Below are 12,203 nucleotides of genomic sequence, written 5' to 3'. Positions count from 1 at the left end.
TTTGAAAATTTAAACAAAAAATTTTTTAAAAAAAAATTAAAAAAAAAAAATTTTTAGCAAAAAAAAAAAAAAAAAAAAAAAAAAAAACACTACAAAGTTAAAAATCACAGTTCAGATTTTATGTTCTTTTGGGTCTTTTTGTCCCTGATTTGTGTGTAAAAATGAACTTGAACCGACACATTAACCAGAACACATTCATCCATTTGCTCACCATGCTCCGTAGGCTAGACTCCAAGACTTTGGCCACAAAGGGAACCACATAGAGGAGCTCCTGCTGGCCTTTCACATAGGCTTCTAGCAAGAGAGATTTGAGCTCCAGGTCCTGAAAAACACAGGGAGAATGTGCTTTACGCTGCTGTAGGAGGACAGAAACTGTGCTAGTATTTACAGCGTGACTCCAGCTCTTACTGTGTAGAGGATTGGCTTGTTTTTGGCCAGTGTGATCATCCCCAACCAGTGGCCAAGGTTCTTCAGCAGGGAGCGATCGGAGAAGTTAGCAGCTGCCTTGTCAGAGGTTAGAAGCACCTGTCACAAACAGATGAGCATGATTATTATGGTGATGCCTGCAAAATAATATTAAAGCCCTTACAAGGACTAAATAACATTGTTTTGAAGTGAAGGTGTACCTTGATATTCCTGTAAGTTTCACTGAGAACCATCTTGACAAACTCCGGGTTCTTCAGTGTGTCCAAAAAGTTGGAATAGAGACTGTGAAAGTTTGGCTCAATGCTAACGCGCTTCATCACTAGGTACTGAGACACCCACGGCATAAACTCTTCCTTCACCGTTTCCTTCAACTCCTCTACCTGTTTTTTGGAAAAAGAAAACAGATGCTGCTTAAAGAAGGGCAAAGAAACACCAGGGAGTAAAGTTCTAGTATTTCTGGTTATATCCTCTTTGTCATATTGCCCAGAAAATATACAGATAGAAAGAGGTACCGACATATTGGTTAAGTTACAAAAAAATTAGTATTCTTAATAAAAGTGGGACTAAAACTTTTTAATGAGTAATACTTTAAAATTCAAAGACTTTGTACATGCAAAATATTGGAAATAATGAATAAAGAATTGAAAAACTCTTCCTTCTGGAATTCAGAAACTATTTAATTGAAGAACAACATTTGCTAATATTTGAAGATGCTAAAGAAAAAAGTAAAATGTGAAACTAGGATGAGTTTAATGATCTCAAACTATTTTCTTTCTTGGTGAGCTTTAAAATGTAAAATTATATGGACAGAATGCATAAAAGTTGTACCAAACTTGTTCAAGGATCAGCCAACAGATAAGACATTTTATGTTCTAGTTCTTGGGTTCCACACCCCTTTCTGATGCCGCCCTGGTTAACTGCCCACATTTCGAAAACTTCCACTGTATTCACAGTTTCAAAAAATCTTTTGTCTCAAACCGTCCAAACATTTTAGGTTTAATCTGCGTTAGGTAATGTTAACACGTAAAAATGTTCAGGTTAATTGCAAGTGGCAATGTTAACATCCCTGAAATTAAAAAAATAAAGATAAGATGAATTTTTCTTTACCTTCTGTGTCATGTTGGACTGAGAAAGGTTGTTGAAGATGAAAGCAATCTTCTCTTGGACATTCTCTGGAGGTTCTACAATCCGTTCGGTTTGATCCGTCGCCACCAGAAGCGTGTCGATGTTGGTAGTGTTTATGGAAGGCTGGCGGGAGAAACCAACGTTTGTGAGCGTGTTGTTGCAGATTAACAATAATGAGAGTTATAACATCAAACCTACAGGCATATCCTTCTTGAAGGTGCTCTGCGTGGGCCTTGAGATGGTGCCTGTTTTGGCTGCAGTGGTTGTTGTTGTGGTGGTGGTGGTGGCCAGTGTACTGGGCTGGCCCGGCTGGGGGGCTTTGAGGCTGGGCGGCTGCTGGGACTGAGCCTGAGCGTGGGCCAGGGCGACGCTTCCAGGTGTAGTGATGGATCCCTGCATCTTCACCGGAGGGTCACGTGACTGTTGGCCATACTCGATATACTGCACACACAGGATGTTTAAAGAAGCAGAGCGGGAGAGTTAATCTATATGAAGGCGAGACGCGGCGTAGCCCTACAAACACTCAGAGAGCGTCATTACCTCTTGTAAATGGTGCGGAAACTGCAAGAAGTGAGCAATTGAAGCCAAGTGTTGACAGTACTGAGGGTAGTCTTTAAGTCTAGAATTAGAAATTATATCTATTAGCCTTAAACACATTACATTTCACATGAATGACGATGAAAAACCCGTTTAAAGACCTGTTTTTGAATCTATCCAGTGCAGCAATTCCAAAGTAATACATTTTGGATCCAAACGGTTTCCGTAAGGCTTCGAGAACGTATCTCAGGGCCAGACCCAGCGCCATGTAGGTGACCAAACCCTTCTCAATGATGCCACCAAAGAGGCAGGCAGTGATGTGCAGTTCTTTGTCCGGATACTGAGGGAAGAATCGGTATTCCTCAAATAAGTTTCGAAGCATGCAGTTGAACACCTCTCGTTCTCGCTTGATGGTCGAGTCCTTAAACCTCTGAAGCATCTCCAGAACCTGGAGAGAAACAGTATTTAGAGATAAAACACCAGAGTTCAGACAAAACATAAAATCTTACCAAGCATTTCTTGTCTAGTTCCTAGAGATGTGAATCTTTCAGTGTCTAGGGATTCGATTCCAATGTTTTCTCCATTTGATAAAATGACTGATTTTATCAGTCATGTCTAAATATTTGTCTTAAATCTTTAGACAAAAAGGATGAACAAATGAACAGAGAGGCAACATTTAGACAATAAGAGGAAATGGAAAGTTTTCCAGATTTACACCAAAGGCTTTAAATCAAAGGTCATTTACAACTTAATGAGTTTATTTAGTGTATTCAGTGACAGGAAGTAAAAACCTGACAACAGTATCATTCAAAGTGGAGCTTACTTCGTCCACAGACATGGTCGGGTGAGGTGGGTGGTTGTAGATACGCTGGAAGTAACTGTTTGCTTCGTCGTCGATCTCCTTACTAAAGTGCTGGTTAGCCTCTGGCCACACCTGAGAAAGATCAGCTAGAAAACAGAAAGAGCAGAAATATTACCTTTAGATTGCACTGTAGCACAAATTTAAAGTCTTATGAGCATCAGCACTGACTGAATGATGAAAATAAGCCCAATACAATAATGTAAAGGTATCATTTAAAAATAAAAAAAGTTGCTCGCAGGCTTTAGTATTTACAAATATAAACACTGCCAGAAACAACATTAAAATTTTGACATGTCAGTACAAAACATTTCCTGATTTCCGTCTTTTTTTTTTTTAACCCTTTGGTTTATTTTTTTATTTATTTATTTTTTTGGCAAAGGAACCAACAGAGATCATCTCAACTTCTAAAGCTTCAAGTCATCAAATCTGCATATATTTTCCCCAACAGTAACTGTGACCTTTGCTTTGTTAGTGAAAATGGAAGTGACTGTGGTGTCATCGCAGACTCCAGAGCGTCTAAGTCTGTGTGGGAAGCCTGGGATCAGAACTTGGGAGCAGATGTTTCCCTAATTCAACAACATTATTGGGAATTAAGATCAAAACACAAAAAGTAAATTATAGATGGGTTTCAGCACCAAAAAATAAATTAAAATAAAATAAAAAATCTCACTTGAGATGCATCGATCAGGTTCTGCATGGCCAATTAGATTTTCTTCTAGGTCTGACCTGCCAATTGTTTGGGTTTTTCTTCCATTTTAAGGGCAATAACATAAAAGAAATTATACTACAAGTCCATTAATAGAAGTAATAATTTAATAATCCCAAAACTGAACCAAATGCAGCTGCTTTATCCATGAACACCCAAAACAGTAGTTCTTTGCATGAATAAATGTCCCAACTTAGAGAAAAATTGTCCCATTTCAATCTCTGACACATGCATATCTTCTAAAACACAATAAAATGGGGCAATCAGCGTAAGCAGACAAGGAATGGAAGACTGATCTGTATTTCCTCTTCAAAAATTGCCACAATTTTTCACAGATTTAAAGCAAATTCAGTGGGAGAGCTCATGATAATTAACTCAAGGCTCCAAATCAAGCAGTTCAAGATCAAATTTACAAACCAAAGCAGTCGTTACTTGAAGAGGAAATACAGTGCAGAGCAACGCAGGGCGGGGCTCTCAGTCACACCACTACCATCGCCACTTACAGGCCTTCATCTTACTCTGCTGAAAGGTAGGAGGGTTCAGGACAGGTGTGCTCATCTTCCTGGTGCCGAAGGGATCCGTGCTGACTGACGGCATTCCCAGACTGGAGCCGATGCTGGAGCCGATGCTGGAGCTGATGGCTGAACAAAGCAGAAACTTCAATCACACAAAGATTAACCAACAGAACTTCAGCCTAACTGTGGCTTTACTATAGCACCTTGGATTCATGTTGGTTTTATGCAACTATAATTACTCATTAAAGACGTAGTATATAACTTTTATAAAAATCTATTGTTTGGGGGTTTTTAAGCATATTTATTAAAACTGTCACTATGTATAATCAGGAAAAGTGTTTATCTGTTGTCATTGGTGGTCATGCTAGCTAGCCTGAGCATTCATTACAGGCTCTGCTGTACACAGGCCTGATTGACAGCTTTAAGACCCTCCCCCTGGCTCTGATTGGTTGTTTCTGACCAAGCTGTATATTTCTGCAGTTAGAACTGGGAGAATGCAGAGCAGCTAAATTTTTTAAACAGATTATCATGTAATAAATATACTGTCACAACAACGTGGTAGTTTTAACTTGGTCTGTCGTAACCAATTTTGCTGGACGATAAATTATCCCAGAAGTTATTGTGATAATGATGTTTTCAGACCATTTTTAAGTAATATAGTGGTAATGGCATAATAATGCAAGAACACATCTTTAAATTATAATGATCATTTAACACTGGAACAGGAAGACATTAAATATCCAAAATAAATAAAACAAACAATAAATAAAATGTCTCTGTAAACACAATTATCATTAAAAATGGCTAGTTGAGACCAAAATATCAGATTGATCACTTTTGTGATTAAGTTTTTGGTAGAAAGAGAGAATAAAGGAAAAACAATAAGTCATTGAAATGGAAATCATTTATCTCATTTTAACTTTATTATGCGATTGATTCATTGCTTATTGCAACAGGCCTAATTTTAATATCTAAAAATCTTTTTTTTTTATTATAAAAATCACAAACTGCAGCTTTAATCTAATTTGTTAAACTTACAGTGACAGTGTTGTGTTAGACTGTCTGATCAGAAATATGAATGTTTTGGTGTGTGAAGGAAAACCAAAAGGGATAAGTACCAGAGTCCATACTAGGAAGCTGGGAACTGATACTGCTATGAACCCCAAAAGGTGTGGTGGGGTTTGGGTTTGGAAGAGGAGGGAAGGCCTTTGAGGGGGACAGAGGGTTAGTGAGAGCCGAGGTCAGTGAATTGGCGAAGCACTGCATGCTCTGAGTGTGGGAGGTGGCGGTGCTGCCCAGACTCAAGGCGCTTATGCCAGTCAGAGTGTCCATCTGGAGAACAGAAGGAGGAAAAGACTGAACCAGATCTAAACGCAGCAGATCTACAACAATGCAAAATGTTTTCTGTCAAAGTACCGTTTGTTTGTCACATGCCGATACCTGTACAGGTGAGATGGCATCCAGGCTGCTGGTGCTTGGGGCGCGCCCCTTCGGCATCACTCCTGGTGGAGGCTGCCGAGCTTTATTCATTACATTGCTACGGTTGGCGACCATGGTGAGGATCGTCTCCGACAATTCCTGGGACACACTCCTGAGGGCAGAGGGGGGGAAACGGAAAATTAAATATATCTGTAAACACGTTACTGGTCAAGTAAGAACAGCAGAAAAATAAAGATAAAAAGGTTTAAAACATTAATGAAAATGCAACAGAAGTTAATCACACATTTTACAATCAAAATTAAGCTGCAAATAATACAACATTAATTAAAAATCTAAAATCACAGACTATATTGGTAACCACACGTTTAAGTTTTTCTGCAGGAAAAGATTTAAAAAAGGTTTGCAAAATGGACATTTTTCAGCAATATGAACAGAAAACATTTGAAAATATTGCTGAGTTTACCCATGTTTAATAAACTAATGAAAATCAGATGTGCGTGCGCCAACACCTGCTTTCATGTAAAAGTCACTGGATAGATGTGGTCCTATTCACAAGGAAACTAAGGAGAACGCAGAAAGTATGAAAACATTTTCAATTGTGACAAGATTTTATTTTTGCCTTCATTAGAAATAAAACTAATTTTAGTTAGTTGGAGGTGGAGGGCAAAGGTGGATTTGCCCTCCACCTTTGCTGGAGGGCAAATTTGTATCATTCTTGAACTGTGGGGCCGAACAAAATTATTAGAGTACAATATTCAGCTCCCTGCAGACATGTTGTAAAAGAAATGCCATTTCCTTTTTAACAGCCTCTTACATTGTTTTGCTTCCCCTGATTTTACTCAATCACAGATGATGAAAATGACTAAATCCTGCAGTAAAAGCTCCCACGCTGTTGTTGCATCATACCCCCAGTGGAGTATGGTGCATTCAATAATCGGAAAGAGTTCACATTTTTTAGTTTCATTCCAAACACCAACAGCTGTAACAACAAACAATGCTGCTTCTCACCCTGCACATGACTGCAAACAGGCAAGCATGGTGGCTAAAGTCTCTGGGGGCAGCTGGGCACTTTTGGGCTGGTCCTTGTCAGGAGCCAGACCTCCCATGATGGATGGGCAGCGTCTCTTCAGAAACGTAACGCATGCCTGGATGAACGGTTCCTTTGATGGGGAAGAAACAAAAAAAATAAATAAATTTTGGATTAAATGACTTAATATTTAGCAAAAGCTCTGTTAAAAGTATTTGCATATATTTTTCAGACTTACTCCATGCTCCCGGATTTTGTCAGTGAGCCATTTATCAAGTTTGAGGTATTCACGGCGAGAGGCGAGTGCAGCGAGGTCAATGACAAAGGCAAACGGAGTAGCATTCAGCAGCATCGATAGAGACTGAAAAGAGAAAATGAGTTAGTCATTTGGAACTACAAAAGTTAAATTGTTACTCAGCAATGGCAGAAAATATGTTTTTGCCATGAAGATGAATCCATATTTTTGGAAAATAAGTAAAAGATTAAACAGTATAAACAAACCTTCAAGTCCTGGGCCACATCCAGGATGCGAGACAGCTTGGCCTGGTCATACTGCTCCCCTCTCATGTACCACTCAGCCATCGAATGCATAATCAGCTGACGAATGGAAGGAGACTGACCCTGTGGATGAGAACGCCAAAATAACAGGTCACTTTGAGCCAGTGATCAAGGCACAATAAAAAAAACATGTCAACTAATAAAAGGCAAATACTGGTTTATTCAGCTAAAATTAGAAAAGGACCAACCTGTCCATGCCAGGCGTAGTGCAGGATAATGGCAGAGTTGGGGTGGTTGCCAAGAAAGATGGGCATGAGGGTGGAAATGAGCTCATGGCGCAACGTGTGCCAGGAGGTGGAGATCTGCAGTAGAGCCAACACCAACATGTCCGGGCAGTGCTTGATGGGAAAGCTGAAGAGCTGCTTCACCTGTTCGTATTGCCCAAGCTCAGAGAGTCTGAGGAGACTCTCCACCAAGTCCAGACTTTTCCTGCAGGACGTTACAGAAACTTTGTGAAAGAAATCAACGGAAAACTGTTTGATATTTTGAAAGGGATGAACATTTAAAGCAGTGGTGACCAAACTTTTTGCCCCAGAGGCCAAAACTGGCTAATTTAAACTATAGGCTATAAAAACTATAAAATAATTTTATATTTTAAACTATAAAATTCATTAAATTAGAAATTAGCTGGTGGTTTTATTATTTATCTGTTTAATCTGCTCACCATGTTTTTAAAAATGAAATCTGTATACACTGCAAAAACACAATATCTCACCAAGTATATCCGTCTAGTTTTTGTGTAAATATCTTAGTATCCTTGAAGTAAGAAAACTAATTTATAAGTAACTTTCCAGCAAAATATAGGAGCTTTTGTAAGTCAATAAATCCTTAACACTGATGAAAAAGTACTACTTCCACTGGTAGATTATTTCACTTAAAACATGGGAAAACTTTCTTAAGTTATCCGCCAATAGAACTAGTACTTTTTCATCAACATTAAGGATTTATTGACTTAATACAAACTCCTATTGTGGCAAAAAGTTACTTGTGAGTTAGTTTTACCTTATTTAAAGTGTACAAAGATAGACAAAAGTACTTAAGATTTTGTGCTTTTGCAGTGTATCATTAAAGATCCAAAACATAAAAAGACTTTCGGAATGTTGCTTCACAAAAATAAAATCCTACATTTTACAGATTATTTTGGGTGAAAAGTTTTCCATTTTGTTGGCCAAATTTTTACCTTTATCGACTTGTGGTCTAAGGCTGAACAAAAAAATATTAAGGGTCACACTTTGGACACCCCTGCTTTAAAGAGAGTTACTCAAACCTTTTGTCTGTTGTCAGAGTAACACCTTATACATGTAACACATTCATATTATATCTCTTGGATGCAGCAGTAAGACTCCAGCTTTCCTACCATGTAGCAATCTCCCTGTTGTCATCCTCAGGTGGGGCTTTAAGGAGGTCAATGACCACAGTGTGACATGGGTAGTCAGCAAAGCAGAACACTTCTGGGTTTATCAGAGAGTGCTGAATAAACGACAGCTGGAAAACAAAAACTCACACTTAGACAAAATACTATGTCAAATCTAGATCCTATGTTTGTCCAACAGCAGTTACCTGTCCCTCTGCGTGTTTCCATGAGCGGTAAATGAGATCGACGGGGAAGACCTCCATCCCCAGCCCCCGCTGGATCCCATACACCACGATCTGCAGGCCCTTGCTGTCCCGGATCAGAAATCCGGGATGGTCCAGTTCGTACGTCACCTCTTTGAAGTTCAGGTTGGGATTCTAAGACAGTCATGAGACACAAAAAACAAACAAGAAACATTTAACACAGTTACTTTTCTGAGCAAGTAGAACAAGATTCTGCTCGGAAACAGAACTGCAACTGAACAATATCTGGAGAGCCTCTTGGTGGAGTTGTTGGTAATTGCAATGAGAATATAAATTATGGTTCAGTAAAAATGTTCTAGGACTTTTTCAACTTCACCAAGCCTCCACTCCACTCTGTGCGCTTTAGGTTCAATAACTATAAAAATGCCCAAATGTGCTGATGGCGTCACGCCTGCAGAACTCCAGGAAATAGCATCAAGTGACTTTCTTTAATAGAATGTTTATTCAGAGTAATTCTGTTATCATTTCCAAATTCTGTCCCTTGCTATAAGAAAAAAAAATCTTGATAATTCTGACAACCAATCAAACATAAAAGAACTAGAAGGTTTATTTTCATGATCAAACCCTTTCCTTACCACTTCTTTGACGATGTCAATGAGAACCTCAACATTCCACGTATGGGTTTGTGAGCCGTCGTTCTTGTCCTTACCATCACTCCAAATTCCACTTCCTGGAGCAGAAATGGACTGTGGGGAAAAAAATTAAAATCAAAAACATACAGAACAACAATGTAATAATGTGTAGATAAAAAAAATTTGAACGAGCTGCATTTAAATTTTAAAAAATTATATTTAAAACTTCCAGTGTATGTAAAGCATGTAGCATCAAACCTATGTTGTGAAATTAATTTTAGGCGAGAAACAGGTGCCTTACCTGAAGTGGGATGCCATCAGACAGGCCGGAGTGCGTCCGGGCCATCATTCCCAGAACCCTGGCTACCTGGCTGGCTGTCACCTCTCTCACCCCATACTGGAGGATTATGTTTCTGCATTCGTCAAGACTGGAGACAGAAGGACACCAACCATGTCAGGGGTGAATGTCCAGAAAACTCTGGAACTAATAATTCCCAACAGCTCATTTCACACTGAACAAAGAGAACAGAACTCAGAAATAAAGATCGAAGGCTTCAAACTGCAACCATCACATTGCAATTTGCAACTAATTTTTGCAGCAGCACATTTTTCTATAATCAGAAATTGTTTTTTTTTTTTGTTGTAACTTTGTTAATAGAGTTACTCTGCCTTCTGTATTGGCTGTTGAGATTATTTGTTTTGAAAATGTTGGACTTTTCAGTTTCAAACAGAGTCCCAGTTTTTCTTTAATTGCATTCATTTTAAATTCCAACAAGATTAGACTCACTAAAAATACAAAATCTGACCAAGTATTTTTATGCAATTTCTAGTGTAAATTTTTCAGTACACTTAAAATGATACCAAAATAACTTAAATGTAACTTTTTAGCAAGAAATAGGAACTTGTTTTAAGTCAACAGTTCCTTAATATTAATGAAAAATTACTAATTCCATTGGCAGATTATTTCCCTTATAACATGGGAGAAATGTCTTGTTATATGTGAAAGAATCTGCCAATGGAACTAGTAATTTATCAATATTAAGCAGTTGCTTATTTAAAACAAACTTCTATATCTTGCTGAAAAGTCACCTTAAAGTTGGTGCTTTTGAAATAAGACAAAACTAACATATTTGCACTAAAAACTGGACCAAAAATACTTTGTAAAATTTTGTGTCTTTGTGGTGAAGAACAAAAACTTACTTGGTGAGTTCAGTAATTAGCTTACTGAACTCACCTGGCACAAAAGCCGTAACCAACTTCCTGAATGAAGTCTGCGAGAGAACTCTCCATGATGGTCTTAGCTAACTCCCCGGAGTCTGGTAAGATCCTGTCCATGGGAATGTCCCGTTTTTCAGGGTACAGCAGTGGTGCGAGCACCACAGGACAGCGCTCTTGGGGGAAATCTGACACACAGAAATATGTTCATAAGTTCAATCTCAAACATTGACTATTCATCACCAGGCAGACGGGTGCCATATTTTTATTTTGTCCTTTTAGTACCTCGGCAAAGTGTCTTAAGGAAGGCGTCAATCTGCTCCTGCCCTACCCCACTGGCTCCCTTCTGTCCAAACAGAAGATGGGAGAGCAGCAGGTGCAACACCTCTATAGGAATGTCTTGGAAGCCACCTTCCTGGTTTCCGCCAAGATCTGCGTCAACGTATGACCGCAGAAGGTCGGGAAGTTTCTGCTTGATGAACTGTGCAGCTGAAATGACAACAACAACAACAACAACAAAAAAATCAGGGTTAAATTTAATATTTGGTGGAGAAACATGAGAAATCAATTTAAAAAAAAAAAAAAACCTGAAACTATTTTATGTTGAAACATGCAAGACTCTGCTACAACACTTACCAAATCCCCGAAGATCTGTGTTGCTGGAGTTAAGCAGAGCAAGGCCAAAAATTACCTGGAAAGTAAAAAAAATAAGTCACATAAAGATGGTTCTGACATGTCAGCTTTTAGATAAACAGAACACAAAGGTTTTCAGTTAAAATCAAACAGAGATACGGTAGCACACATATCTCTAAACAAAGTCCAGTGAAGATCCTCCTCACCTCTTGAACCTTGCTGAGTTTAAGTACTTTACTCAGCTGAGTAAACAAGTGGGCGGATGGCTTCAAACTCTGAAAGATAAATTAGGGAGAACATCTTTGATCAAACTTAAATTTTTGATTGTTGCACACATTAAACGTACAATAATTAACATACAACACCCCAGTTCTGTTGCGCACCAGTTAAATAGACCTGAATTTCACTTCAAGTTAGAATAATTTAAAATCTCAGTAAAAGTCTGAGCATTTCTTCGAAGCAAGAACAGAAGATTACAGTTGAGCTCTAAAACTAAACCAATGACAAGACCACTGGCTGCCAATCCAGAACCAAAAGTACAGTGGAAGCATTGGGCGTTAACTGAGCCCATTAGCATTTTATAACACTGCTTACCTTCTGGTAGTGCAGGGGATTGTCGATAGCGTAGCAGAGAGTAGAGATAAAGTTTGGCTTTGATATCAGCGACACACACTCCTGAATCAGAAACTGTGTCTGGTAGTGAGGAAAGAGAGTAGAGATGCATCAGCAGCAGAAACAAACCAAGACTTCAAAATTTTATACAAAAGAAAAAGAACTTCCTGTGGCAACTGGACATGAAAAAGAGAATGCTCCCAACTTAACGGGTCAATTTCCATTTCTATTTGGTACGACTTCACTTATACAGACAGGGCTCTAAAGTACAACCAATTAGGTCAGTGTTTTTCAACCACTGTGCCGTGGCACACTATTGCACCATGAATGATCGTCAGGTGTGCCGTGGAAATTATCC

The 12,203-nt window shown here is 38.8% G+C and overlaps 1 protein-coding gene across 7 annotated transcripts in view; it reads right to left on the bottom strand.

Annotated features, from left to right (window-relative positions):
- cnot1 (CCR4-NOT transcription complex, subunit 1) overlaps window positions 1-12,203 on the bottom strand; it is a 39,378-nt gene that overhangs the window by 16,601 nt on the left and 10,574 nt on the right. The window contains exons 4-27 of one of the 7 annotated variants that reach the window (XM_015059862.1): window positions 11,828-11,926; window positions 11,440-11,508; window positions 11,237-11,291; window positions 10,886-11,089; window positions 10,620-10,788; window positions 9,687-9,813; window positions 9,389-9,499; window positions 8,757-8,927; window positions 8,554-8,681; window positions 7,385-7,625; window positions 7,140-7,259; window positions 6,877-6,999; window positions 6,620-6,771; window positions 5,588-5,762; window positions 5,290-5,503; window positions 4,160-4,297; window positions 2,912-3,036; window positions 2,250-2,536; window positions 2,092-2,170; window positions 1,750-2,001; window positions 1,534-1,674; window positions 627-806; window positions 409-525; window positions 212-322 (exon numbers count right to left, since the gene is read on the bottom strand). In XM_015059862.1, the coding sequence (XP_014915348.1) occupies window positions 212-322; window positions 409-525; window positions 627-806; window positions 1,534-1,674; window positions 1,750-2,001; window positions 2,092-2,170; window positions 2,250-2,536; window positions 2,912-3,036; window positions 4,160-4,297; window positions 5,290-5,503; window positions 5,588-5,762; window positions 6,620-6,771; window positions 6,877-6,999; window positions 7,140-7,259; window positions 7,385-7,625; window positions 8,554-8,681; window positions 8,757-8,927; window positions 9,389-9,499; window positions 9,687-9,813; window positions 10,620-10,788; window positions 10,886-11,089; window positions 11,237-11,291; window positions 11,440-11,508; window positions 11,828-11,926 (3,588 nt within the window). The remainder of the gene's footprint in view (window positions 1-211; window positions 323-408; window positions 526-626; window positions 807-1,533; window positions 1,675-1,749; window positions 2,002-2,091; window positions 2,171-2,249; window positions 2,537-2,911; window positions 3,037-4,159; window positions 4,298-5,289; window positions 5,504-5,587; window positions 5,763-6,619; window positions 6,772-6,876; window positions 7,000-7,139; window positions 7,260-7,384; window positions 7,626-8,553; window positions 8,682-8,756; window positions 8,928-9,388; window positions 9,500-9,686; window positions 9,814-10,619; window positions 10,789-10,885; window positions 11,090-11,236; window positions 11,292-11,439; window positions 11,509-11,827; window positions 11,927-12,203) is intronic. The other 6 variants (XM_015059863.1, XM_015059864.1, XM_015059866.1 and 3 more) reach the window with 6 other exon arrangements.

Source organism: Poecilia latipinna, unplaced genomic scaffold (assembly GCF_001443285.1).
Source record: "Poecilia latipinna isolate Pla-1442-1.1 unplaced genomic scaffold, P_latipinna-1.0 Scaffold1665, whole genome shotgun sequence".
Lineage (NCBI taxonomy): Eukaryota > Metazoa > Chordata > Actinopteri > Cyprinodontiformes > Poeciliidae > Poecilia > Poecilia latipinna.
Note: the sequence above shows the minus strand (reverse complement) of the source record. Positions and strands in the feature narration are given on the sequence as shown.